Source organism: Emydura macquarii, unplaced genomic scaffold (genome assembly GCF_026122565.2).
Source record: "Emydura macquarii macquarii isolate MOO-44397 ecotype Brisbane River unplaced genomic scaffold, CSIRO-AGI_Emac_v2 contig_2699, whole genome shotgun sequence".
NCBI classification, from domain to species: domain Eukaryota; kingdom Metazoa; phylum Chordata; order Testudines; family Chelidae; genus Emydura; species Emydura macquarii.
Window position 1 is genome coordinate 4656861 of NW_027132836.1, and position 27375 is coordinate 4684235.

The 27375-nt window shown below is 41.3% G+C and overlaps 2 protein-coding genes across 4 annotated transcripts in view; both read left to right on the top strand.

Annotated features, from left to right (window-relative positions):
- Positions 1-12190, top strand: part of PITPNA (phosphatidylinositol transfer protein alpha) — a 39587-nt gene extending 27397 nt beyond the window's left edge. The window contains 5 exon segments of the mRNA XM_067566033.1: positions 1755-1832; positions 2097-2207; positions 5278-5400; positions 6174-6243; positions 9296-12190. Of these exon segments, the coding sequence (XP_067422134.1) occupies positions 1755-1832; positions 2097-2207; positions 5278-5400; positions 6174-6221 (360 nt within the window). The 3' untranslated portion in view covers positions 6222-6243; positions 9296-12190.
- A 1412-nt stretch (positions 12191-13602) lies between these two features.
- The window catches only part of INPP5K (inositol polyphosphate-5-phosphatase K), a 34537-nt gene continuing 20764 nt past the window's right edge, over positions 13603-27375 (top strand). For 2 of the 3 annotated variants that reach the window (XM_067566013.1, XM_067566014.1), the window contains exons 1-8: positions 13603-13692; positions 14159-14254; positions 14504-14581; positions 19970-20077; positions 20939-21047; positions 23821-23937; positions 24315-24490; positions 26654-26765. In XM_067566013.1, coding sequence (XP_067422114.1) covers positions 14526-14581; positions 19970-20077; positions 20939-21047; positions 23821-23937; positions 24315-24490; positions 26654-26765 — 678 coding nt within the window. In that variant the 5' untranslated portion in view covers positions 13603-13692; positions 14159-14254; positions 14504-14525. Of the gene's footprint in view, positions 13693-14158; positions 14255-14503; positions 14582-19969; positions 20078-20938; positions 21048-23417; positions 23938-24314; positions 24491-26653; positions 26766-27375 lie in introns of those variants that run through there. The other variant, XM_067566015.1, reaches the window with a different exon arrangement.

Consider the following 27375-nt stretch of genomic DNA (forward strand, 5'->3'; position numbering starts at 1 on the left):
AGCTAGTGATTTGTTTCATGGTTGTGCTGCGGAAGGGTAATATTTTATGGTTGTGAACATGAAATTCACATTTTTCAAAATGTTTCCCAAGTTTATGCACTTTAAACCATTTCCATTAATTCTTTCTCTCACTTGCTTTCTAATGGTGTATACCATATGTACAATATAGTCAAATAAGTCCAGAAAAACAAGAATCCAAGTCATTTACAATGCTTACCACTAGGTTTCCTGACTTTTTTAAATTAACTCTACTTTAACAGGTCTCTGTTTTTATATAAATAAGGAAACGCCATCTGAACCATACAAATGTTCCACCCCAATATCAAGCCTAAAGTTTTATTAATATGCTGATTAAATCTAGTGTCCTACAAGGATCCAACACTGTACGGTGCAGCAGAATAAAAATAACTGCCCTTTTTTCTGTGCTGCATCAGTAAGACTGCAAATAAGTTGCATTATTGTGTTTAAACTGCATTCTTCCTGTAACTTAAATGCACAGATATAGCATATTATATTATTACATTTGTATCATGTGATCATGTAATTAATATCCTATTATAAGAAGAGTTAGTCACTATAGGAACCTAAGGTGCAGTTCTGTAATGAAAAGTATCTGTAAAGATGGCATGGTGACATTCCCCATTTAGTAACTTAATTCTTTCAAGTCAAACTTGCTTAATTGGAGTAAAGAAAGGTATTTTATCTAATTTAGCCTGGCATCAGAATGCAACTAAAGTTTCATTTTGTTTGTGCATTTTTTCTAGTATTAAACTGATTGCTAAACTCAGATCTGAGTGACACCTGTGTAATTCCATATCTCCAATTGGTTTACACTGGTGTAAGTCACAGTTTGGATTTCTGAACAGAACTGAACAAGTCTGTTGCTCCAGAACAATTCATTTTGCTCTCCCAGAGCTGTATTGGCTCTGCAGTGGTGCCAGGAATAAAGGATCTTTTGATCACCAAAGTCAGTAGCTATTACCTGTAATATGCACAAAGAGCCAGACTCCAAAAGAAGGTGCCACATCTCAATCGCTTGTCTGCCCCTAAATCCACTTAAGAATCTGAATTTCCTGGCTTTTTTGCCATTAAAGTCTCATTGTGAGTATTGCCAACCCCAAGTGTTTAAAATCATTAATTGGTCCCCCCAAAAATCATGGGATTTTAAAAAATTAAATTTTTGGGACGTTTCCAAATTAATCTCTGGGTTGAGTAATAAGGAACTTGAACCACAAAGCAATTGTTTTGGAAGACTGACCTTGAAAATAAGTATTTAAAAGAAGAGTCTTCATCTTCTCTATGATGCAGGAGAGTGTAGGAATGCATTTTCACACAAGTACTGTGGTTATGCTGTTTGTATAGCACTGATTGATACTGATGCTGAGAAATACACACAATATTTCTGCCCCAGAGTGCAATGTACATTATTTCTAACAGCAGCCTTGCGTTCTAGTCACCTCCCAATGCAGGTGATAATGCAAACCCTGTCTTGAAAAGTTTATAAACCAATATCAGACACAGTGTACCAGTGGATTTAGTGGGGTCACAAATGTAACATCAATTTGATAATACTCTTATTCAGCTAGGGCTAATGTACAACATGGGGGAGTGAATTTTATTTATTTTTCCTTGGCCAATTTCTTAAAGGCTTCATGAAAATAATGGGTCTTGAGAAGGACTCAGGTGAGAAGTTAGTGTCTAGAGTAACTCTAAGATCTATTTCTTATGGCTAAACATGTTTATGTTTACAACAGGATTACAAGCAGGAAGAAGACCCAGCAAAATTTAAATCTGTCAAGACTGGACGTGGCCCTCTGGGCCCCAACTGGAAGGTGTGGATCACAGACCTCAGCATATCATGTCTGTTTTCATGACTGGAGTATGGTTGTGGGGGTGGATCAGGAATGTGGGGCTTGGAGTGTTAATTTGTGTAAACAAGGGAGAGGTGTTGTCTTCATCTGTGTCAGTGGAGGGACTAATGTATGTCTACTGGATGGGTGGACTACTAGTTCCAGGGGTCCTGTCCCTCCCTGTAAGAGCTTCCTACAGAGTTTCTGATCCCAGATAGTCATGTGAATATCCTTATATCTTTGCAGAAAGAGCTGGGTAAACAGACAGATTGTCCCTACATGTGTGCTTACAAACTGGTAACTGTCAAGTTCAAGTGGTGGGGTCTGCAAAATAAAGTTGAGAACTTTATACAGAAGGTAGGTGAACCTGGTACTGATGTGGGATGGCAAGGAAAATGAAGAAATTAATGTTTGTTTGCAGCAAGTCTTGTGGAAACCCACTTCCTATCTGTTCAGCACAGGAATCTTTCCCTGATCCCACTTCTCACCTGAAAAAGATACCATTCACTTGAAATCTCGTTAATTTAAAAAATGAGTAAAGTTGATTTAGATACTACACCTGATTGAATCCCCTGACAAGTCTTGTGGCTTTATTATGGCAGTCAGATTTTCCAAATTCATAAAATGTGTTTCTTCCCTTGTTGCTGTGTCGCTCTTTCATGCAGCAAACTAAAGGAGAAACTTACTAGATATATCAAGGACACAGTGAATCCAACTATATGCAAAGTCATGTCAAATGTACAAAGCACGCCAACTGAAAAATAACTTACTCTGTGTTTAGTTGTGACACCAAGTGTTGCTGTAACAATGGTGGGGAGGAATATTTCAGGTCATTGTGATTATTTTGTTTTTAATTAACTACCCACTTCTTCTGAGTCAGTAAATTAATAGGTGTGACTAAGTTCTTTATGATGCCACACATGACAGCCCTTCTGGGCAGAGCACACAGGAACACCTTCCATGATCCTGGTTATAGGCCCAAAAACTAAACCAATGAAGCAGTAAGTCTCTCTAGGACATGCCATTAATGGGCTATCTGTGCATGCTTCTCGTGCCATGAATTATGAAGCCATGAGACTTCTCCAACAGTTGCATGTAACCTTGAAGTCTCTTACCCTAACAGTATGAATCTTGACTATAAAATATAATAAATCACTTCCTTTAGCAAAACAAATGCAAAATTCTGTAGGTTAATGAGCAGGAGAAAATAGTATTTAATGGGAAAATATATTGCCCTTTGTTTTTTAAGCCATCTCCTTGTATTGCCTCACACCCCAATCCAGACACTAGCCTGGCTCTAAGTGGCACATTGCTCCCCTCTAAAAAAGCAGGATGTGTTTAATACTCACAAACTCTGAATCTTTTGTACAAAATGCATCTTTAAATGGAAATCAGGTCAAATTTGATGTAATATTTAGGTTTTTGTAAAAAAGCTTACTTTTATAAAACTTAAGATCAAGAAATGTCTATTCAATTAAAAAATGAATGAATGATGTTTTGAAGAAGCCTTCCCTTGCAGTGTTTATAAGTCACACATTGCAACTGTGCTAAGCTTGGGAACCAAACTGTGAAATTGACTAGAAACATATACCTTTTATAAGGCCTTAGCCTTCCCATTGCCTTGGTGTCTGGAGTTCCTTTGCATAACTAGGTTCCATAAACTACAATGTGTGTTTTTTTGAGAAAAGTGGCTCTGGTATTGAGATTGACTTGACTTGCCAGAAGATTGCAACTGTAAATTAAAAACCAAAGGAGCACCTTACATTGTGCTTTTCATCAGTGTCTTGTCTTTCAGATAGTAAGCTCCTCCAGCTGTGTGAATGCATGCACAAGCACAGCACCTAGCTCATCCTGGATAATACGTAATAAATAACTCAAGCTTTTCAGTTAAAATAACCTCAGGTGCTTGTAGCTGGTCATGGATCACTTAAAAACCCACACTTTTACTTCAGTAGTGTGTTGAGTATGATTCTCCTGTCCTGCCCCATAAGTCTTGAAGTTCAGGTCATAACTCCTTCATTGGAACCAATTTTGTTGTTTAATCAAAAAACAAACCTGGAACACTTACTTAATTTCACAAAAAAGAATAACGTGTTCCAATCAAAATAAATGACTGAGGCATTCACCTCTTTATCTAAAGGAATGGATTGCACTGTCCTAGCCTCATGAATGAAAACTCAGATGCAGGTCACTGGATGGGGAACTTGGAAAAGATGCATTTCTCTAGGGATTCAAGGTTTTGGGTGAATACGTTATGTTTCCATTGACTTTGGCAGGAGTTGCATCAGTCTCCAGATGTAGCAGCCATGCAGGAAGGTGGATGAGTGAGTCTCATCCTTGTTAATCAAGAACCTGGGGAGGGCTTGGTATCTAACAAACACAGTAAAAACATCCCTATCCTGAAGAGCTTACAATCTAAGTAGACCCAACAGAGAATAAGGGAAAGGAATAGAACATAAAGGCAAAATGGCTGAATAGATACCACTTACACCAGGGATGGAAGTGATTTGACAGGCAGGCCTGAATTAGCCAATGTGTACTTAGTGCACATGTGCAGGGCCCCTGTCTTGCACAGGGGAACACCCCACCCAACACCAGCCCAGGGGCCAGGAAGGAGGCAGGGCATCAAGGGGAGAGGGCCCCATCTGGATGCTGTAGCAAGAGCCAATAGGCCAGATGGAGGAGCCAAGCCAGCCCCACTGGATTGGAGCTGTTGCAGGGTATGTGTGGGGTGGGCTTGCTCTCCCAATAACCTCTTCCTTCCGCCTCCCCCCACTGGAAGGGAGGATCTGACAATCCATCCCCAGACCTCCACCTCCCTGAGGGCAGGGAAACGGGAGGAAGGCAGTTCTCATATCACACAGGGCCACACAATTCTTTAATCTGGCCCTGCTGATGGACTTTCATAAAAAGCCAGAAGAATCGCAGAATCCATAACTGCATGTCAAGCCACTAACTCTAATTATTTATTCCTTCTCTTTTAACCCTATTATATAGCCCACTTGGCACCTTTTGAGACTGCTGAGTCAATTCCACTGAAAACCTTACTGCATACACCTGTCTACATGCAAGAACCCAAAATGGTCCAGTTATGCACATTTTAAAAATCTAGCACACTAAAATCACAGCATCCATGGCTTCTTTGACAGGGGAATTTTAATTATAATGAACCAGAATAGTAAATGTGTTTCTTGCCCTATTGCTTTCCTGTGCTAGGAAAAGTGATCCCATTCCCTTAATAAAAACAAAATGGCAGGCACTGAAGTTAGACCTGTAGCAATTCTGAGTGCATACATCTTTATGAAAATGCACATTATCTGACTGTAACCATACTGTGCTGCACCTTGAGTAAATCATGCTGAATTGTGTGCAGTTCTTTTTCTTGAGCTTTTTTTACTCGTTTGTTCCCCCGCCTCTGTTTTTTCAGCAAGAGAAACGTCTTTTCACAAATTTCCACCGGCAGCTGTTTTGCTGGCTTGATAAGTGGGTTGATCTGACTATGGAGGACATTCGCAGGATGGAGGAGGAGACCAAGAAACAGCTGGATGAGGTAAGTGGGGAGGAAAGCAGATGTGGTCTGTGAGGCAGTATCTGTGTTCTAAACCCATTGTGGGATGAGGAGAGGAGGAGGTCTGCCTTCTTGCCATGGTGTGCAATGTGCTCACTTACCACACAGGTCATGCGGCTTATGGTGGTTTTGGTGATCTGATTGGTAGAGTCATATCCTGAGTTCTGGCTTCCTAATTAGAACGGACTCCTCCTTGTATTGCTGTAGGACAACTTTTTTTTATTGGTTGGTAATTTAGGAGGTCTGTCACTGATTATTTTAAAATAAATGAAGACTTCTTACTTGACACCTCAGTGAGTATTCAGCTCAATGAGTCAGTAAGTTATCGGATTCAGAGGGGTAGCCGTGTTAGTCTGTATACAGCAAAAACAACGAGAATCCTGTAGCACCTTAAGTTATCAGATAAATCATTCTCTGGGTACAGTGAGGGGGTGGGTGTGTGTGTGTGGGGGGGGTGTTTCATAGTCTTGTAATGAATATTCCATGTAATTCTTTCACACTCCCAAATTTACTTGATTGTAGTCCCATGTGCCTTCTGCTCTTCAGCCTAAAAGGTCTGCAGCTTTGCCAGAAATGGTTTCATGACCTGCTCAGCTTGTGTTTACAAACTGCTTTAAATTAGGACAATTTTCAGAAATATGAGACTGAGCCAGAGAAACTCTCACCCTCACACCCTTCTCTGATAAGGAGCTGACAGGGACCCAATTACCAGCATATGTTGAAATAAATAGGTAAAGATGCTTATTTTCTTTCAGATGAGAGAAAAAGATCCCGTGAAAGGAATGACAGCTGCTGATGACTAACGTGGCTGCCTCCTTGTGCACTGTATGTACCCTGAGTGTCTGTCGCACATTTTGTTTTGACATTCAATGCAGTTTAGAGCAAAAATCAAATCAATTTAGGTCAGCAAGGAGTCCATATAGAAATCGTGGGAGCCGGAAATCTGTGGTGGTGCTCATTTTGCCTGATCATGAATACACTTTTCACCATGCCGACTGAGTTTTGTCATAAGAACATTGGCCTGGATTGTGCCCAGCAACAATATTCATCAATGGGCAAAGACCTGAGGAAACATCCATAAGTCACAGGACAGAGAAGGAAGCTACAGATCATGTTTCTTAAAGCTTCTGGTTTTGCCTTGTCTTTGTGTGTATCACTGTGGACACTGGTTGGGGTGCTCTGATCCTTGGGGACCAAAACATTTCTTCATATTTCAATTTTTCCTTCCTGGCCAAACTTTGCCAGTGCTTTAGGCAATGTATAGGTGATAGGAACATCTTTTTTTCAAACTTGGGAATGGCTGTGGGATTGGGAAGAATGTTTTTATCCATAGACTAAGCAATAGTAGTGGGAAAATGGTGGAAACCAAATATCTGAAAGGCATTACTGAAGAATGCCTGATGAGGCATTTTCCTCTTACTGAAGAGGAAAAAGTGTAGAAGGTTATACAAGCTGCCTATACATTATTTATCTAGGTGGCTATAGCTCCAGTGTGCTCACTGTTTTTTGTAAGCAGAGCAAGATCCAGTACCTTCCCCAAAGTGCATATAGTCTAAAAAAGATTAGATAGACAAAGGGAAGGGAAAAGATGTGCAACATGCAAGCCAAATGGGCAGAAAGATGATAGGCATGTCTTCTTAATCTCACCCTTTATTTATATTTAGGTTCTCCCCAATGACCTTTCTATGGAGACATTATTAGTTCTGTTCCAACTCATATCTATAAATTTTCTTAATTTCATTTTTAAAATTTCAAACCAACTAAAATCCTAGCTTGCCATTTTTTTTCTGTGACCCCACCCCTTTCCTTCCTTAACATAATGAACCTAACCTCTTGCCCTGCCTCTTCGATATACTTTTCCTAAAAATCTTCTACCTCCTTCTGCACAACATTGTGCTAGGTATTGTACATACATAGAGTAAAAAATGGTCTGTGCCTTGATGAACAAACAATCGAAATAGACAAGGCAGACCCAGGTTCAGGGAAAGCGATAAGAATGTAAAAGCAAAGTGAACAGAATGTTCTCCAGCATCATATTAATTCCACGATTTTTTCTTTGTTTACTTTTTAATTAAATTTTTGAGGAGGTTTTTGTGTTGTATATTTTTGCTAAGGGGGAGTTAGTGAGAGGAAGGAAGGAAAGTATCCCATTCTGTAGAAAGATCAGAAATTCAAAGGCACTTACATCTGAGGAATACCTGGGGTAGTGGGGGTCCCCCCATTCTGGCTATGCTTGGAAGGGTTTTCCATGGTGGGGGCATAGCGCTGGCCCCTGGTGCCCCTGGGTTCCCTTTTCTGCTGTCACTGCCTAAATGTTCTGTTTCCCAGCCAGGCTACCTGTTGGCTGATCTGCGAGTTGTAGGCTCAGTCTCTGGGCTTCTGGTGGCAGCGTCAACTCTCATCCCCTCTTCCGTTCCACCAGCCCAATTGAGTTGCTAGTTAAATTCAGTCCCTGTCCATTCCCTAACCCCATACTCAACTTCTCCCTCTTCAGACCTACCCCATTCCATCTGGAAATGAGTTGGTGGCCTTCGTCATCGGTGGTGTTAGCGGTGTGGGTGCTTGTCAGTGTAGGCTCTGTGTGTGTGTCCCCGTGTATGTGCTGTCCCAGCTCTGTGCAGGTGACCAAGATGGCACTCATGATCGAATGAATCGACACAACCATGGATTAGCTGAGCAACAAAGGCACTCGGGCCAGGTTTATTGCGTGCGGCACAATGAGAAGCGACCTACAGAGTATCTACGGGTCTACTTCACATACGAGTGTGGCGTTACAATGGACGCGACCCAACGGCAGGACTTTCCGTTATCCGCTAGGCCGGACAAAGTTGTTCCCCCTGGCATCCTCTTTTATACACTATTACAGACAGTTTCGTTTTACCCCCTTTGACGTAGGTAGTTGCCACTCTCTTGACGTAGTCCAGGGGTGGGGAACCTTTTTTCTGTGAAGGGCCTGATGGTGGCCCTGGCGGCGGGGGGAATTCGGCGGCGGCGCGGTTTCACAGCGGTGGCGGGGTTCCGTGGGGGGCAGGGGACAGTGCCCGCCGCCAAAGTCCCCCCGCTGCCGAAAAGGGGCAAACGGCGGCAGGGTTTCGGCGGCGGGCACTGCCCCCCCACGGAACCCTGCCGCCGCCGAGAAACCATGCCGCCACCGAATTCCCCGCCGCCGCCAGGGCCAGACCAAATGATTTCACGGGCCTTATACGGCCCGCGGGCTGGACGTTCCCCACCCCTGATGTAGTCTAATACCACCCTTTACCATTAATTGGACAACTTGGGCAAAACAACTCTATTTATCACCTTATAAGACATTTCTATTCATCAAAGTGTCATTTCAGGGAGTCGGTTATCTCTTCGGTGTCAGGATGTCTTGGTGCCTCCTGCACCTGCTGTGTATTTTTAGTAATATTTGAATATTAGTAATGTTTTGGAAATGTGTGTGCTTGCAGTATCAGCATTTTCTCTGTGCCAGTTTCAGTCAGGTCGTAAGTTCACAGGCTGGTTTCTGTTCACTTGGCTTTTTCCACTTAGGCCTTAAGCTTTAGCCTGTTTGCAGGCCTTAAACTCTCACTTCTTACTACATCCTTCTCCCAGGGTCTTTTGGGAGGAAAGGTGCTAGATACAAATATTACTATTCTAAATTGTCCTCTTTGTCAGTCTCTGCAGACAGGCAGTGGATTGAACTCTACACTTGGTTAGATCTGAGGCTCGTTGATGGGACAGAATGGAGTAGCCTGTACTGCCACTGCTTATGCCGGAGTCAGTCTGTGGCAAAATGAAGGACTTTAACTTCAGGGCTGTCAATATTGCCCCTTTACTGGCACGTTTAATTTCAGAAATGATTTTAAAATGTTTTCCTTGTGTCTCTTTCTCCTAGTTTACAAGACAGTCAGAAGGAAGGCCCAGAGACTCCACCTTCTTGACCACTGGACCCTCTCTGGATCAAGCCTTTCTATATCCAATCGGCAGGCGATTTTAAATCTCCCATAGCTAATTCTAGATGCCCTTTAATATTGTGAGCAAATAGACCGTCTGGTACTAAGCACTCCAATGTTAGCACGTATGTGAAGGAGGCAGTTCCTTGGAGATGTGTGACTTATAGATTGCTGTATTTATGACTCCTCCCTCCTTTTTTCACTGTACTCAGACCAATTTCCATGTGGCCCTATTTGATTTCCAAGTGGCATTTTTAACTGAAATAGTCTTGTGATGTGGTGACTTATATTTTTGTTTTGTTTGTTTTCAAAACTGGTATAAATGGCTGCCTTTGTCCCTTCCCAGTCCTTCACTATTCTTTGAGTGTCCATTTGTGGAGAGGGGAATTGTCAGTATTTATTTTAGAGTGCAAAACTATTCCACAGAATTCTAGACTCTGACTTTTGCTCCCAGGGTAACAATATTACTGGCATACAGGCTTCAATACACAGCCTTGTGTTACCAAGACCAAGTCTGCTGTTAAGATACCACCATACATGGCTATTGCAACAGCATTACTTGGTCTGTCTAAACACACGCAACTTAAAGGGACTGAACAGCGGGTATCCTTTGTGTGCGAATGCTGAGACCTTGAATGCATCTTTTGTGTAGATATGCGTGGTCCCTTTGGCCCTTGGAACTATGTTGGTGCTCTATAGCTGTGTGTATAAATCAGCCTTTTAAAATAGTGACTCATCGAGTAAATTAATCATAATAATCTACTGGCCTGCCCTTTATTATAAATGATCATAATTTGTAAAACTAATGCTATTTTATTTGTCCATCCAAAAAAATGAGAATCCCAGGACAAGCAGAATTTTGCAAGGCTGATAGGCATAAATAATCTCCATATCCAATCACACTCAGATGCCTAGATTTGTGCTGCTTTTCAGCAATAATACTTCTCTGCATACTCCCCATTATGAAATTGCTAGAACTTAGTTTGCCTTTCTGTGTTGTAAAAATGTTGTAACAGCAATCTCCACACAAAACAATTTCAGTTTCCTAGGTTGCAAAGGATGTTGCTGAAGGGCAGAAAACAGCTCCAAGACTCATTCTTATTCTGTGTCCTTATGGTGGTATCTCAGCTTTAGACAATCAAACAAGCTGGACAGAATCAAACAAATACTACTTTCTTAAATACATGACGAAACATGACTAGGAGAAACAAGGGCTTTCCTGGCTGATTGGTAGAGGCCAGTGTTTGGCTTGCTTCCACCAGCAGCTATGTAATCAAACTTCATTCCCTCTCTTTGTATTGGGTTGAAGTAACATGAAGAGTAAATGCCAAAGGCAGCTGTGATGTTACCATTTCCCCTTCCTTACCCCCCCCCCCTTTTTTTTGAGTAATGCTGGCTTCATGCAGTATGCCTGACTTGTACTCAGCCTCTTACAAACCTCCATCAGCTAGTAGATGCTGAATAGATCCCATGCCATGCTGAACAAAAGTGCGGGGCTGAATTGTTTTCAGTGTGGGGGAAAGAGACGCACAGAGCTTACTCTGGAAGGGAGAGGCTGGTTTTCAGTCAGGAGGCAGTTTATTTCACACACTTTTTTTTTTTTTTTTTTGGTAAGTCTGTTCTTTTTGCCTTACTGATGTCTAAGTGCAATAAATTCTGTTGAATTGTACTGGTAACTCTGGTTGATCCTTCTCAGTGACCTGAGGGTTTTTTGGAAATGTGGATTTTAGCATACTCATGAGGCAGAAGTAAAAACCAGCTCATTATTAAATAGTCTAAGATATTAAACCTTAATCTGCAAGACTACTTGGGACCAGGAATGTTGTTTTTGTGGCACTATTTCTCTAGAGGTTTGAGAAGCGGAGTCCAGGAGTGTATGTCCCTTACTTAGAGTTCCCTCAGTCTAGAATATTTTAACTGAGAATTAACACATGGACTTCTGTTAACATCTTGTCAGTAATAGAGTTTAAAGAGGGATTCTTACACTTCAGGAAAACTTGAGACTATATAACATGATTGTTCTGAGATACTTGTAGTTTTAATCCAAGAGGTTTTCTAGCTGATGACATTTCATCTCCATGGAAACTGATTGTGACCTAAAGACGGGATCAGAAAAAGATTGTGTATGAGTGAAAGCTCATATTTAAACACAAAGCTTTCCTGATTAGTAGAAAAAAAGGGGAAAAATGCAGGAAACCGCAAGCTAAGTACATGATTTAAATTTTTTTTTCAAGATTATCCAGAGTGAAAGTTTTCCTCAAAGTTGGGATGGAGAGTCCTGTAAAGACCTCTCTCAAGGGCAGTCTTGATCCTTGGTTCCCACTAGTGAGATCGTAGTGAAATGTAACAATCTTCAGAGATGGTGTTAATCTGCTGTATATCTCTTGCATTGGCTTTGGCAAGAACCCAAAACCTGCTGGCTCCAGGAGGGGTTAATGATTGGATGTTTGTTTGTTCTAGGGGATCGTTGTGCTGTCACATTCTCTTCAGATCCAAACTGGGTGACCTGGTTGGATTTCAGACACTGCAGTTCTGATTGGAAGCTGGTGCCTTGGTGGAGAGGCCCGTGGGCTGGGATGTTTTAGCTGGAGTTTACCTGATGGACACTCTGAACTCCCAGCACACTTGCACCTTTCTGGGTTTATCCTCCTACAGCCCCTGCTGGGAATCCCTGGCAAGTTTTGATTGGTTCATAGTGCTATTCCTTTTACAACATATGTTTTGTAGACTTGATTAGATTATCTTGTTGTTTCTTTTAATGTGAGTTTGTGCCTTTTGTCTCCTAATCTTCCAATACAGGCATATTGGAAACAAATCTAATAAAATCTTAGAAAGAGCTTTCTGGAGTCTGCTTGTCTGTTTTATACCCTATTCTATGTTTCCAATACTGTACATGTATATGCTATCATGTAAAATCTCCTAATTATCATAGAATTATGCACAGAGGCCCTACAGTTTGCTGGATTCCTTACAGAACAAACAAGCCCTGATTCTGATCTCACACTAAGGTAAACCAGGAGTAACTCCACTGAAGCCAATGGAATTACTCTATAAAACTGATGCAAGGTAAGAATCTGGCCTTCTTGTCTGTACTTACAATCTCTAATATTAGCTGTGATGCAACAAACAAGTAAAATGACAAAAGTAAAAATATTGTGGTTACTTGTCCATTATGTGAACATATTGCTGGTCTTATTTAATATTAAGGTTGGTAGAGTGGGCATTTGAGAGGGAGTGTAAGCACAAGATGAAAATTAGGTTAAAGCAGGGGTCCTCTGACTTCTAGAGTGACTTTTAGAGCGATTGTTCTCGTTTTCTAGCCCACCCCTACAGCTATGACAGCTCTATCTTTAGACTAGAGGTGGGGTCTTTGGAAAAAGGATAGGTTTGTGGGAGGGTGGCCTGTCTGGAGTTTAAAGATGAGCTACTATGTGGGGGTGGGGGGGTGGGAGGAATTTCTGGGAAAAGGGGGCCCTGCAAGTTCTTCCTCTCTGTTTTTAACTGAGAAATATCAGAGCTGTGAAGGCATGGATTCCCAGTTTGGGTAGAAGTAGGTGGTAGGGTGGGGCTGGGTGCCACAAGGAGAGAACCCTTTTTCTCTAGTGTAGGTAGGGCTCCTGCACTGGGCTGTACAGATAACAAATGTTTTCGAGGATGACTAATGAGTTGAGTTTCTTATGCCAGCAAATACCACCCTTGTCTTCCTACACCACCTCTGCCCTCTGTCACTGTAAGTTTGCTCCATTCCCCGGAGTGGGAGGGAGCACAGTTGGATCCCCTGAGACCAGCAACGCATCTGGCTCCCGCTGAGGACAGAGGCCTGCTGAAAATTGTGGCAGAGGATGGGGGGCTGACTGCCCATTCAACTGCGCAGTCAGGCAGCGGTGGGACTGGAGCTGCAGCCCCCCGGTTATGCCCATGCCTGCTCACCCGGAGTGGGGCAGGCTGGCTTGGAATCCTTGTTGTCAAGTGGGGGAGAGTTCCGCGGGCCACTCAGTCCTGGGCCACCCGCTCTCAGCGGGGAGGGGAAGCTGCCGCCCGCCCGGCTTTGGGGCCCGCCCACACCGCTCTGTGTGTCACGTGACCTTCGCGTCCTCAGGTCGGGTCCCGTCGGCTCTAGTCTGCAAGGAGGCCCCGCCCCTCATCTTCCCATTGGCAGACGGCAGCCTCCCCCTCGTCACGTGAGCCTATCCGCGCTGAGTGGAGGGGGCGGGGCGACCGAGACTCGTAGCCTTGGAGTGGGGCCTGCCGTAAGCGGGTGCGTAAAGAGCGACGTTGGAGCGCGACCGGCCGGGCTGGGCCGGGCCGTCCCTGAGGAGAGCGAGAGCGAGGGCGGGAGGTGAGGCGGCTTTGGCCCCGGCCCCCGCCCCGGCCCGGACTTGGTGGAGGGCGCTTCCCCTCCCCCCCCGCAGTCTAGTCCCACAGCTTGCGGGCCATCCTGTCGGCCGCACGACTGAGACGGGCCTGAGGCCTCCCTTCCCGGTGGATGAGCCCTGAGCATCCCCGCGGGGGCGGGGGCGGGGACGGGCCCTCCCCCTCCCCCTCGGTGTGTGGGGGACTAGGGACCGCGCTCCTCCGTGTGAGAGTGTGTGGGGGGGGGGACGCCGCCGCTAGGGACCTCTCCCGTCAGTGTGTGGGGGGCGCTGGGGAGCATCACTGTCAGTGTGAGCGGTGTCCCCTCCCCGCCCCTTACTAAGGTGTGCCGTGCCACCCGCATGGCCGTTGCTTGCCTGCCCCCTGCCTGTGTACTTATGGCACACTGCCTGGGGATGACCCCCTCTGCCCCCCACACTCCTGTGTTGCAGATGGCCTGGCGATGACCGTCCCCTGGGTGTGTCAGCTTTGGAGGGGAAGGATACCCGCTGTGTCAGGGAGGAGGGGGTCAGGAATACCTCCCCCCAGTAAGTAAATATATCTATATTTGGGTGTTCGGGGGAGGCAGTGCCCATGGGGCTCCTGCCTGGTATACTGACAGAGGAGGGAGAGTAGCAGCCCAGGGACATGCTTCTTCTTTGGTATATGTATGTGGATGGAAGGGGACCCAACTCCCTTTTTGTTTGTGCGAGGCACCCTGGGAGCCCAGTGGGCTATTGGTTCCTGGCACTCAGTCCATGGCTCCTGCCTGCTGACAAGAGTTTCTACTTTCCCAGCAGGTCTTTGGGGAAGGTGAGGATGGAGCTGAGGGGCCCGGCCCAGCCAATTGGTTTAGAGATCATGAAGAATCTCAAGTAAGTAAATCTTGGATTGGGCTTCAGAATTTGGGAGTTGTGACAAAATGGGAAGTTTTTTGTAATGTATTTATGAATTCTAAGTGTGATTCAGTTTTCACCCTACATTGCATTGCTTCCTGGTTGGTTGCGGGAAAGAATTGTTTGCCCTCAGGGTAGATGTGGTCTCCATTACAAAATTAGGTCAGTGTAACTATGTCGCTTAGTGGTGTGAAAAATCCACACCTCCTAAGTAATGCAGTCAAACTGACCTAACCTCCCAATGTTACATACCTCTAGGTCAAGTGAGAATTCTCCAGTTGACCTAGCTATCATCTCTTAGGGAGGTGTATTACCTGCGCCAATGGGAAAACCACTCCAGTTGTCAGTGGTAGTGTCTACACTGAAGTGCTATAGAGGCACAGCTGCAGTGGTTTAAATTTAGGCATACTGTGCAGAAGGAAGTCAGAACCAGACCTTGCAAATGGAGTTTGCTACAACTTGACTGGTGAGTTGTGGCTTGACCAAAATGGACTGTGCTTTAACCTTTATTTCTTTGTGCTAACCTAAGGACTTCGAATGCTGTGTTATAGTCAACTAATACATTTTACTCTGTTTTGAAAGTGCTGTTTGGTTGTCACTGCAAATGCTGGCTGGGGTGCATTAGTCCCAGAGAAGTATACAAGTCTCTACTGGGTGTCTGTCTCAGATTTGCTGAGCAGAACAAGCAGGAGTTCTGAAGCCTAGTAGCTTGATCTATGTCCAGGAGGTGGTGCTCTGCGTGGCCTACACAGAACGAAAAGTGAGACTACTTGGAGGTCTGGCACACTGTTTTAAAAACTGGGGCATAGCGCAGAATAGATCCTGTGGCTCCGTGATCACTTTCATCCATTTTCATGCACTTTGTTGAACTGGCTCTTCCCAACTTCAGGGGCTGGTACATGTTTGTGTTTTGATGACTTGCTCCATTAGTTGCTGCTTCACTGCAGAAAACTGCTTAATTTTATGCAGCAACTGCAATAATAGTAGATATTACTAATGGGACTTAGTAGTCTATCATAGCAGTGAGAATGAACCTTAAGCTCTAGTGATGTATAGACCTGCTATTCCCCTTGTTCTTAGAGAAGAGATTAGAAGATCTCAAGACCTGCTGAAATCCATGATTAGATCTTAAAAAAAAAAAAAAAAAAAAAGGCTATTGAAAGTTTATATAATGGCTTGTAATGACTGAAGCATGTGATGGCTGTCCCAGCTCATTAGCAAGGAGTTATACTAATTACCAACTTTGCATAGTCACATGGAGTAAAGAAGAAAAGCTGATTTTCTACTTTTTAAACTTTTGGAACTTGAATCATTTCAGAGAGGGGAACTGAATATTGTTTGACTCTTTAACAGATTTTTTTTTCTAATTAAAAAAGACCCACTTCTTCATTTTTAATGTAGAGAATGAAACCTGCTGTACTTGTCTACATATAGCATAATATACCAGAAATGAAAATTTCTTTCTTCACTGGCAAATACAAGGGGGAAGAATTTAAATGAGTCTCTTGCTTTATTTTTGCTACAGGCTAGTGCTTTTAACATAATCCCCCCCAGAAGTCATTAATTGTGATGTCACAAGCACTGGACTGTGGACTTGACAGTGAACAGAGAAAGCTTCTGTTTATAAACCACTATTACTGCTGATTACCCATAAACAAAGAAATACAGAAAATGAGTGTAAAACTTAAATGGGGATTTGACTAAGATATTAATCCCTTTGTAAAGTTTCCCAGATATGTTCTCTTCTCCCTGAACCAAGCAGCCAAGGCATTTTAAGGAGAAATGCTAAGCAACCGGCCTGTATGATATTAGAGGAAATCCCCTGTTTATATATAAGATGAATAATTATTTTTTAAAGCCTCACCATTTGATCGTAGACATATTAAAGAAAAATGAAGGAAATGGTAGTTGCTGAAAATAGATCAAATAAGAACAAGGCATCATTGGCAAAACTTTTCTGCAGCTCACGTACTCAGTTTGTCTACAGCTGTGAGGATGACACTATTGCAATAAGTATTTCTAACTCAATTTCTTTCTGTCAGGTAGCTAACAAGAATTTATAGGACTGGGTGCTCTCTTCAAAAGGAGAAGCATTGTTCAGACTTGGAAATTCATATAGATTAACAGTCCTTTCTAGCCTTAAAAAAATCTGTTGTCGTCATCCAGTCCAGTGCTTTCAACTTTTTTTTTTTCATTTGCGGACCCTTGAAAAATTTCAAATGGAGGTATAGGCCTCTGGAAATCTTAGCCATAGTTTGCAGATCTCAGGTTGAAAACCACTGTTCTGTGGTAATTATTACCTTTCGTGAACCCCTTAGACATGTGGGGTCCGCAGAACACAGGTTGAAAACCACTAGTCTAGTGTGACCCCCTGCATAACACAGGTCAGAGAACTTCCCTATATTAATTCCTGTTTCAAATATAAAAGCTGTGTTTGAATTAGAGCAGATCTTTTAGGGAAAAAAATCCAATGTTGATTTAAAGATTTCCAGTGATGGAGAATCCACCATAACCCTTGGTAAATTGTTCCAGTGATTAGTTACTCTCACTTAAAAATTTGCATCTTATTTCTAGTCTGAATTTGTCTTCCTCTTCCATGTATTGTCTTGTTACATCTTTGTCTGATAAATTGAAGAGCCCTCTACTATCAAATTTCTGTTCCCAGTGTAGGTTCTGATAGACTGATCAAATCACCTCTTCTCCTTCTCTTTGATAAACTAAATAGATATAACTCCTTGAATCTATTGTTATAAGTCATGTTTTTAATCCTTTAATCATGCTTGTGGTTCTTCTCTGAATCCTCTTCAATTTTTCATCATCCTTCTTGAAGTGTGGGCATCAGAACTAGTGTCAAATACAGAGATAATATAATCTCCTTACTCATACTCAATAGTTCCCATGTTTATACATTCAGGGATTGTATTAATTTAATGTGTGCCAGGTTGATTTTGTATCATTCTAGTTTATTAATCAAAATGTTGTGCAATCCCAAGTAAATGCATTACAGAAGTCTAAATATATTGCAACAACTTTGTTACCTTTATCAACCAAATTTTTAATCTAATAAAAAATGATATCAAGTTAATTTGACTAGACCTATTTTCTATAAAACTGTGTTGATGTTAATTATATTATCCTTCTTTAATTCTTTATTAACCAAGTTTCATATCACCCATTTCATTATTTTGCCCGGGATTGATGTCAGGTTGACAGGCCTTTATTAACCGAGTCCTCCCATTTACCCTTTTTAAATATTGGCACAATGTTAGCTTTCCTCCAGTCTTCTGGAACTTCCCTCATAATCCAAGACTTACTGTAAGTCAGTATTATGCAGAAAGCATGCTTGGGAAGGGCTCATTTTTGGGAAACACTCTCCACCCTGCCCCGAGATGTCTAAAATATGGTTCTGCTGTCTTGAATAGTGTTCTGACATGTCATTAGGTGCTTGGATCACTATAATGAGATCACAGGAAAACAGTTTTGCTTGAGTAGTTTCCTTATTTTGCAAGATAGTTTACTTGTGGTGTCAGTCAGATATCATACCTACTTACCGTGATTATTGAAGCTCAGCTAATATTGGCAGAGAGTATAAAGTGCTAAGCATTTATACAGAATAACACCCGTCCATTGCGTAAAGCTCTGTGATGCCTTTTGCATTCTCTTTCTACAGCTGTACATTCACTACTGTGAAATTTGTCCTACAACTGTAGTTCATGAGTGCTTAAACCTCAAATTGTTTGATTTGGTTTTAGCTCAAGTTTTCTCACTTTTGGTGTGGATCTTCAGACTGTCAGTCCTTCTCACCCCATTTCCACTTTTAACAACATCCTAGAATTCAATTTTCTTCAATATTTGCTGATATTTTCCTCTTGAGCTTTTATATTCAATAGTTTTTTGGCTTTGTATCTTCTCTGCCATCTGGGTTTCCTTCTGAAGGCTAATTTGGAAAGATTTCTCAGGTGATTCTTCCCTTTGGTAGTAAAGGGTGAATTGAGGTATATATAAAAAGCCCATCAGTTAGCCAGAAGCTAATCTGATACTCCGGTAACTTCAGTATAACATTTAAAAGGGAAACTTTCAGTGAGGAAAGGTGGCCCAATGGTTAGGGCACTACCCTATGGGTGAGGAGATCCAGTTTCCATTCCCTGCTTTCCAAAGACTTTTTGTGTTACCTTGAGCAAGTACCTCAGTCTTTCTATGCTCCAGTTGTAAAATGGGAGTAATAATACTGTCTTAACTCACAGATATGTTGTGAGGATAATTTAATTAAAAATTGTAAATAGGTTCTCATACAGCTTCCAAGGTAGGTGGAAATTAGTTTAGTATTTTAAAGATCATATGCAATGTAATAATATTGGGGAAAGAAAATCCTTTCTCAGAAAACTCGGTGTCTTAGATACTGTTTGACAAGCTATATGGCAGGTCTGTGCTTTTGGAACACCTTGTCAGAAACACGAGGATCCTTGTGCCTTTATACTCTGTACTCAGATAGAATTGAGCGGTGTGCCTGCTTGGAAGTTGGAGATTACATTTCTTCTAACTACCGATAGAAGCATGTGATTTGAATCAATCAGCAATACATTCTCTTAAACCTCAAGCTCTTAACAGAGTTAAATCTATTAGGAAGAAATGGTTTAGTATGTGAGGTGGAGCAGGACTCATGAGCTTTTGCGAGAAGCAGTAGAGTGTGACCGATCTTAATGCGGTATTTCTTTCAGCTTTACTGCAGATGCACTTACATGTTTTTGCTATGAGTAATGCTGAATTTCACATGAGTTAAAACTTGACCTGAAGAACTCTGTGAGCGTGCCATTGAGGGTTTTCCTGTACTCCGAATTTGAAGGGTAATGTAGCTGGCATTTTGGAGTATAGTTGTGTTGCTCTTTTGCCCAGATGGCATCCTTGAATAGTGAAGATGCACTTCAGGATTCGTCATCCCTCTCCCTGTTTGATTTAGAAAACCTGCAGCCCTTCCGCAGCCGCTCTGCAAGTTTCAGCAGTACAGGGTCCAGTGGTCGCTTACAGCTCCGACAACGAATGGCACAGCTCATGGCTTGTGTGGAGGACATCAGCTCAGATGATGAGATTCATGAGGAAGTCTCTCGCACGCTAGATGAGGCTTTCCTGACCTGGGGGAAAAAGCTGAAGGAGAAGTGCCAAGAGTTCAGGTTTCACTCTGATTGGCCAGTTGTTAAGTTTTTGTGTAGCTAGTAAATAGCTTTTATGATAGTTTTCAATTCGTCGTTATTTGTAAGTCTTGTTTTTTCCACATGTGGGAGTTTCACAATTGAAAAGTGCATCCCCCTGTGCTCACCTGTTCAGACTTTAATTTTGTCTTTTTTTTTTTTTTTTTTTTTTAATATGTAGACTGCACTTGGTAACCTGGAATGTGGGCACAGCTTCTCCTCCTCCTGATGTCACTGGCTTACTTCAGCTCAGTTCACAGGGCCCGAGTATGGATATGTATGTTATTGGGTAAGTATGTGATAAAGGAAGTTGCAGACAGTTTTCTGCACATTTACTGCCAAAATTTTGTTTTTCAATAACTTGTCCCATTTTTTTTTGAACAGCCATAATTACCGTGATGGTTGTAAACAGTTGGATCATAGTCTCACTAAATGCAGAAATCCAAAGGCTGGAGGCTAGTAACTGTGACTAGAGATTATGAACATATTGTGATGAACTGTCTGCTTGTTTCCCCAATTCCCTTCTTCCTTCTTTTTACATAGCAGAACTACAGGTCTTATGTGCCTTGATACAAGCGCATTTCCTCAAATATCTATAGGTTTTAAAAATTCTTACCTTGCTGGTGGTAATTGACAATACTGTGCAGTGCAGAGTGTTTAAAGAAATCAAGGGGAGCCAAGTGTGGGATCAGAATCTCCCTTGCCTACTATGGTCACTCAAGGTGTTTCAGTCCTGAGAGCTTGCATCAGTCACCCCATGGCAGTGCCAGTGGGATTCAGATCACCCTTCAGTCAACCTACCCTATTTGCTTCAGCTAAATTGCAGCAACACCTTGTAGTGGTATCATTGAACACTCCACTTTCCATCTCCCTGCCTTTGCCATGAATTTTGACGCTGAGCATTGGTCAGGGCACTGCTTAAGACCCTGTAACTTTCCTGTTTTTAATGTGAGCACCACATAGGTTACACTGCCTATTGTATCAGATGCATGGGTAAGAAGAAGAAGCCACTATAACTGCTTTTAGGAAAGTCTATTAGGATGTCATGGGGCTAGTCTTACCTGTTTGTGCTCCTATAAGTTATGAGGATTCTGTCAAAAGTATGGATTAAACTGAGCACAGGATATATGAGTAACCTTGGTGTGTTCAGTTTACAGGAGGTGAACTCCAAGATCATAAATTTCCTTTCTGACTTGGCATTTGATGATCCGTGGAGCATTTTCTTCATGACTGTACTCTCTCCTTTGGGTTATGTCAAGGTAAGTTCTCAATTCTGTAAATGGTTAGCACCTTCTCCATTCATTGTTTTTTCTCTCCAAACTCTGATTACTATGGGTAACAGGTGCACACCTTGGCAACTGGTATTGAGTATTTTTGTGCAGATGCTGATAGTTCGTCGCTATATACAAGTCTCTCCATTAGACTTGTGTCCTTGTAGCTTGTTGGCATAGGCACTTTCTGAGGTACTCTTCTCTAATTTTGGCAGTCTTAGTTTTAACAATAAGAAATGGATCTATGGCACTTTGGTGCTAGGTTTGACTAGTTAGGAGTAATGACATTTTTGCAGTTCTAGTGCTGAATAATAAATTTTCAATCTCTAGGTACTTATATGGTTCCCATTACCACCGTGTCAGTGCTATAAAACTGCAGTGAGCATCCCCGGTATTATTGATCATGTTTCAGAGAGTGTAAATTCCTAAAGGAACAGAGTAATGAAGAAGTTTACGTCAGGTTTTACTTTAATTAAATCGGTTCATGTACAGCATAGTATTTGAGGCCACGGTATTTCTCTTTTGTCTGTACAATATTTCCTTACTCTGTGCATCCACTCGGATCTGTAATGTACTTGCTAATAATGTGATCTACCAAGGCACCTGCTTTCATTACAACCATCTCAAGGAAGGACACGATGATTTTCATGGTGCTTGGTAAGACTTTTGTTACCTGTAAAATGAGTGGAAATAAACTGCTTAAATATGAAAAAGAAATGCAGTGAATTAAGTTAATTTCAAGAGAAGTCTAAAATTTCATAATGAAAGCTTGGGTGGTATGGCTATGTGTAATCACTGAATTCAGTGAAAGCAACCTTGAAATGTGGTCAGGCTTTATGAAGAAATAAATATACAGGCAACTCATGCACCATATAGTTAATTAACATTTTTTTTACCATTAATTAAAGAGCTAACCTTAGTGTCCTTTGTGCATTTACTGTTCAGTGCAGCTCCTGTATTCTGAATGTGAGAGTTCCTTATGTTACTAATGAGACTCAGCGGAGTTGATGTGTAGTAAGGAGACAGCATACATTAATTGTAATTAGATAAAATAAAGATTCTCACTTAAGAAATTATAAAGAAGAAGAAAAACATAGTTTTGGTCCAAAAAGAGGAGCATAAGACACTATGTATATCATACATCCAGTGCACATGAATTTCAGGAGAGAGCAACTTTCCTAATAAACATCCAAAATTTGGTCACAGAATGAGGGAAAACTAGTTGAATCAGACACATTATACAGTTAATATGAATTTCCAGTGACATTCGTGACACCATGTGACTGTAAAGTCTGGTTAATTTACCAACCACACAACTCAGTGTGTACTGCATGAGCTGATCAAACTATTTCAGAATATAGTGCTTTAGTTGTAACTCTTCACTATTTCTGAGCCCAACCAAATAGCAATGTAATATGAAATTCTGGTATGAGAGAGATGAGTTCTGACTTTTTCTTGCAGGTATCTGGAGATTACATAATGTTACTCAGTGTCAATTTTTATTTTATTCTAGTCTTTCTGTAAGGTCATCCAAAATGAGACTTGACTGTAATTGGTGTATTTTATTATGTGATAGTTCCAAACAATGCATCTAACACTGAATTGAATTAACACTGAAATTCAGATATTTAAGCTGAGTCTTGGGTCTAATGTTCCTAAGACAACTTCATTATGTACTTATGGAGTTGAAATCCATAGTTTCCCAATAAGGATATTCTCTTTAGACAAATTTTTTGGAAATAAATGGAAACCAATCTGAAAGTAGAAACAGTGCCCTTATATGCCTTGTGGGCATCATAGCTTTAGTAACATTCACTAAATTAAATCTTCCTTGCAGGAGGAAGGATATTTGCACTGCTTATAGTCTGTTCTGCAGATGCCTAGCACCACACGCCTGTCAGCTAGAAGTTTTTAAATTTTTAAATAGCATTTGTAACCATCCTGCAATACTTGGGGAGGGGTGGGCAGTTGGCAAAACTTACTCTTGGTTAAAAACTTTGGCTGCATATCGTCTCAGATTCTGGATGAAATGACTTGTTCCCTCTAAGCATGACTATAATTACAGATATAAGATGTAGGCTAGTGAATTTGGTCTTTCAAAACTCTCATCTTTTTCATAGTTAGTGTTCTGAGGTCAGGCTATTTCTACATTAGGGGCTTCTGCCACTATAACTGTTGGTCGGGGGGTGAAAGGATGTGATCCCTGACCAACATAGCTGTGCTGGCAGAAACACCTAGTACAGGGGCAGTTATTTAGCAGCAACATCTAATAAATGTTCACACCTCAGTTACCAGTGGAGACATTGGGGGGTCAGGATGCATGGATTAAATATTCAGACTTTAGGAATATGAAACAGCTCCAGCCCTCAGTTGCCCAAATTTCCGGTTTTCCTCTGATGTGTTTTACAATAGTTAGGCATTTTCAGCACAAAATTCCATAATACGTTTGAAAATTAAACATTTAGGGGCAGCAATATATTTTTAATTTAAGTAATGAGTACTGTACTGATCAGTTTAATATTTAATTCAACAAAATAACTCCCTTTTTAATTTGAGATTACCTTAACATTTCCAGTCAACAACACTAAAGTGCTTCAGAAAGCAAGTGCTTTGCCATAAACTTTAGGTCAAACTTCTTGTAGGGAATATGAGACCTCAGGTTCATTCTCCAACTAAAGGCCCCTTGGAGTAGACTCTAATATTAGTGGTGTCCTAAGTACTCACTGTAACCTGATTGTGATCTTTTTCTCATCTTTTGCAGCTCTCATCCATTCGAATGCAGGGACTCCTTCTATTGGTCTTTGTGAAGCATGCTCATATCCCCTTCATCCGGGATATTCACACTCACTACACGCGCACAGGCCTTTATGGATATTGGGTAAAGGATATCTGAGAGCTGGTGGCATGGGTTACTTCATGACTACATAACTTAGATTTCAAAGGGATTTCTTGGGGAGTTTTATGGCTTATTTGGCAATAAATATACTAGGGAGTTTCATAGATTTTTAAGGCCAGAAGGGATCGTTATGATCATATAATATGGCCTCCTGCATAATAATAGGTCACAACATTTCACCGGTTTGTTAACAGAGATTTCTGAATGATGGCTATTGCACGTTTCTTTTGTAGATTTAAAACGAAACCAAAATATTTATTCCTAAATAGCACTGTTTGAAATTGCATAGGTTGTAGCAATGGATAAATTTGCAGCTGTTGACCATAACTTCAAAGAGCACTGTTAATTCTCCACGTCAGGGGAACAAAGGAGGAGTCACCATTCGCATGTCATTCTATGGTCATATGATCTGCTTCATGAACTGCCATTTGCCCGCTCACATTGAGAATACCGAGCAGCGACTGGATGACTTTGAGAAAATTCTGGAAATGCAGCAGTTTGAAGATGAGAATGGGCCAAATATTCTAGACCACGAGTGAGTTATTTCCATCCAATTTCTAGAGCAGTTTTATTTCTGCACCATTTCTGAGATGTCTGTCATAGATTCATTTCACAACATTCTCTTATGTTGAGATTTGTCTGAGGACTTCTTCCACATGTCATACTTTTACTTTAAATGTCTCTTCGGTTGATGTGTTCCTTCGATTCAGACTGAAAGAGCTGGAAAAGATCTCCTGGAAGGCTGAGGCTTGTAGTGCAGGATTGTACTCTATGCTGATCTCAAGTAGTACTGAATTAGCTAGTCTGAGTAATGTAGTTTTCTAGTGGTTGGAGATGTTTAGAAGATAAAACCCATATATGCTGAGATTCTCCTGTCTCTCTGTGGTAGAAGTCTTTCTCTTTTTTTGAGGGGGGGGGTTGCATTTTTGCAGTTTTATCTACCTAAATGGATTTGTTAGTCTCTACTGATGGAGCCTCAATCCACCAGTTCTTTGTAGGTTATTTTATTACTTAATTGCCCTGAGTGTTATACTGTCTCTCAGATTTCTAACCTAAATATTCCACTGTCTGTTTCAGGCCACTAGTCTGGTTTTTATTTTTTAATTTTACAGGAATTATTTAAAATCATTTAAAGGGTAAAATTAGGAGTTCATTCAAGGGGGGAAGCCTCCCTCCCCCATGAATGGAGAGGTGTTAACTGGCCACTTCACCTTGAATAACCCCTTGAAATATGTTAACTACTTATTTTAAACAATCTTTCACATTGTATTTAACAGTGACACTGAGTACATTTTTCAGATCTGAAGAAGAGCTCTGTGTAAGCTTGTCTCACTCAACAGAAATTGGTCCAGTAAAAGATATTACCTCACCCATTTCATCTTTCTAGTATCCTGGGACCAACATGGCTACAACAACACTGCATCTAAGAAAACATATTGTAATTTTAAAAAAACATAATTTGTTGTGCAGTTCACCAAAATACAAGTATTTCTCATTTCAATCATTTGATATCTCCCCTTTTCTCTGACTCTGAGGACTGACCCATCAAAGTGCTTCAACCCTATATTAAAAAAACCTAAAAAATTAGCTGTAATTAAAGAAAGCCTTTGTCTGTGGAAAGATTACATCGGGACGCTCCCCAGCAAGGCAAAACCTTAAATATGGAACTCAGAACTTAGTCTAATTTATGTGCTGCTTTCATGTTGTGTTCAACATTGTTGATGCCCTTACTCCATGAGGATTTAATTTCCCTTCTCCAATAAATTTTAAAAAAGCAATATGTACCCCAAGTTCATCAAACTTGCACTCCAGTGCAAAACCAAAACTGTTTGAAGCTGTGGTATCAACAGATTGGCACATCTTATTGTCACTTACTTTGGATATTTGGAAATTATTCTGCCTTAGTATTGTTGAGGTTGCCATTAAACTTGTAGTCTAGCACAAAATGTTGATGAAACTGGAGTATTGGTACCTGTTGGAGATGGAAGTATAAGCCTTTTGGAAAACTGGAGTGTTGTGGTGTTGTAGGCAGTGTGAAAATGCCAAAGAATGCAGGAGACTTTTTCCTTAATTTTGATTACCATCCCTTTAAAGTTTTGGATTGGTGTGTTTCACGTTCTGTAACCTTAACTGTCACTAAATGAAGATTTTTGTTTGTGGTGTTTAGATTAGAAATTTAGAAAAGTGTATCTTGGTGAGGAGCATCTAAGCAATGGAATAACCTATATTTTCAACATTCTGTTGCAAACTCTCCTTGTTTTCATGATTTCTTCTTCCTCAGTAGGTATCTGTAGCTTTATTTAAAAAAAACCCCCAAAAACCAAGAGTCCTGTAGCACCTTAAAGACTAACACATTTCTGTGGGCATAAGCTTTCATGGACTGCAACCCACTTTGTCAGATGCATGAAATGGAACTCACAGATAGGGGGTGTATTTATACATCCAAGGGTAAGAGACAACAATGGGGAGGGCAAGTGCTAACAAAGTCCATTCGTTTAGAGTAGACAGAAGGTGAGAATGTGTGAACAGTGACCATTACTTCTTGTAATGAGAGAACCATTCCAAGTCCCTATTCAGACCCAGTCTGATTGTGTCAAGATTGTGATTCTGATTCTGATTGTGTAGCTTTATAGGAAGCCATGAACACTTAGTTACATAGGTTAATTATGTATGTTTTCCTTTTACTTGTTTTTTATAGCATTCTTTTTTGGTTTGGAGATCTAAACTTCCGGATAGCAGATTATGGGATACATTTTGTCCGAGAGTCAATAAGCAATAGCCGATACAATCTACTATGGGAAAAGGACCAGGTATGGTTTCTTTTTAATCTTCTGCTGATTCTAGTGCTGACACATGCTATACAATAGCTGACATTGGTGCTTCTGCATTCACATCCTCAGTCAAAACTCCTTATGCACTACAGGGTACCTTGTTCAGGGAGGCTGATGTTAGAGTAGCTTTGAGCTCCCAATCTTATTCCTAATTCATTCCCTACTGGGAGTGATATAGCTGTGAAGTCTTGCATTTCAGTCTTAAATATTACCCGACTTAACTTGTATGTATTTGTTGCTTCGTTTCATTCTGTCTCAAGCACAGTGCTGATGCCTGACTGAAGCTTTCAGTGAACTTCACTGGCTTGTAAATCGTCTTTCTCTGTCCCTCCCTCTTTCCCACCCACAAGAGGTCATTTAAAATATTAGTGGGCTGGCCCTACCACGTCTGCATTTCCAGAATAACTACTACAATAGTTCCAAAAAGGTTAGTTTAAAGGCTGTAGCAGTAGCAAAGGAGCCCCTCTGCATACTCTTTGCGAGTTGTGTTGCAGTATGTAAAACTTTGAGAAGATGATTCTTCATCTCTTTCATGAATGATTCTTTAATCTCTGATTGTAAACATAATTTTTACAACTTGCCCTTTATA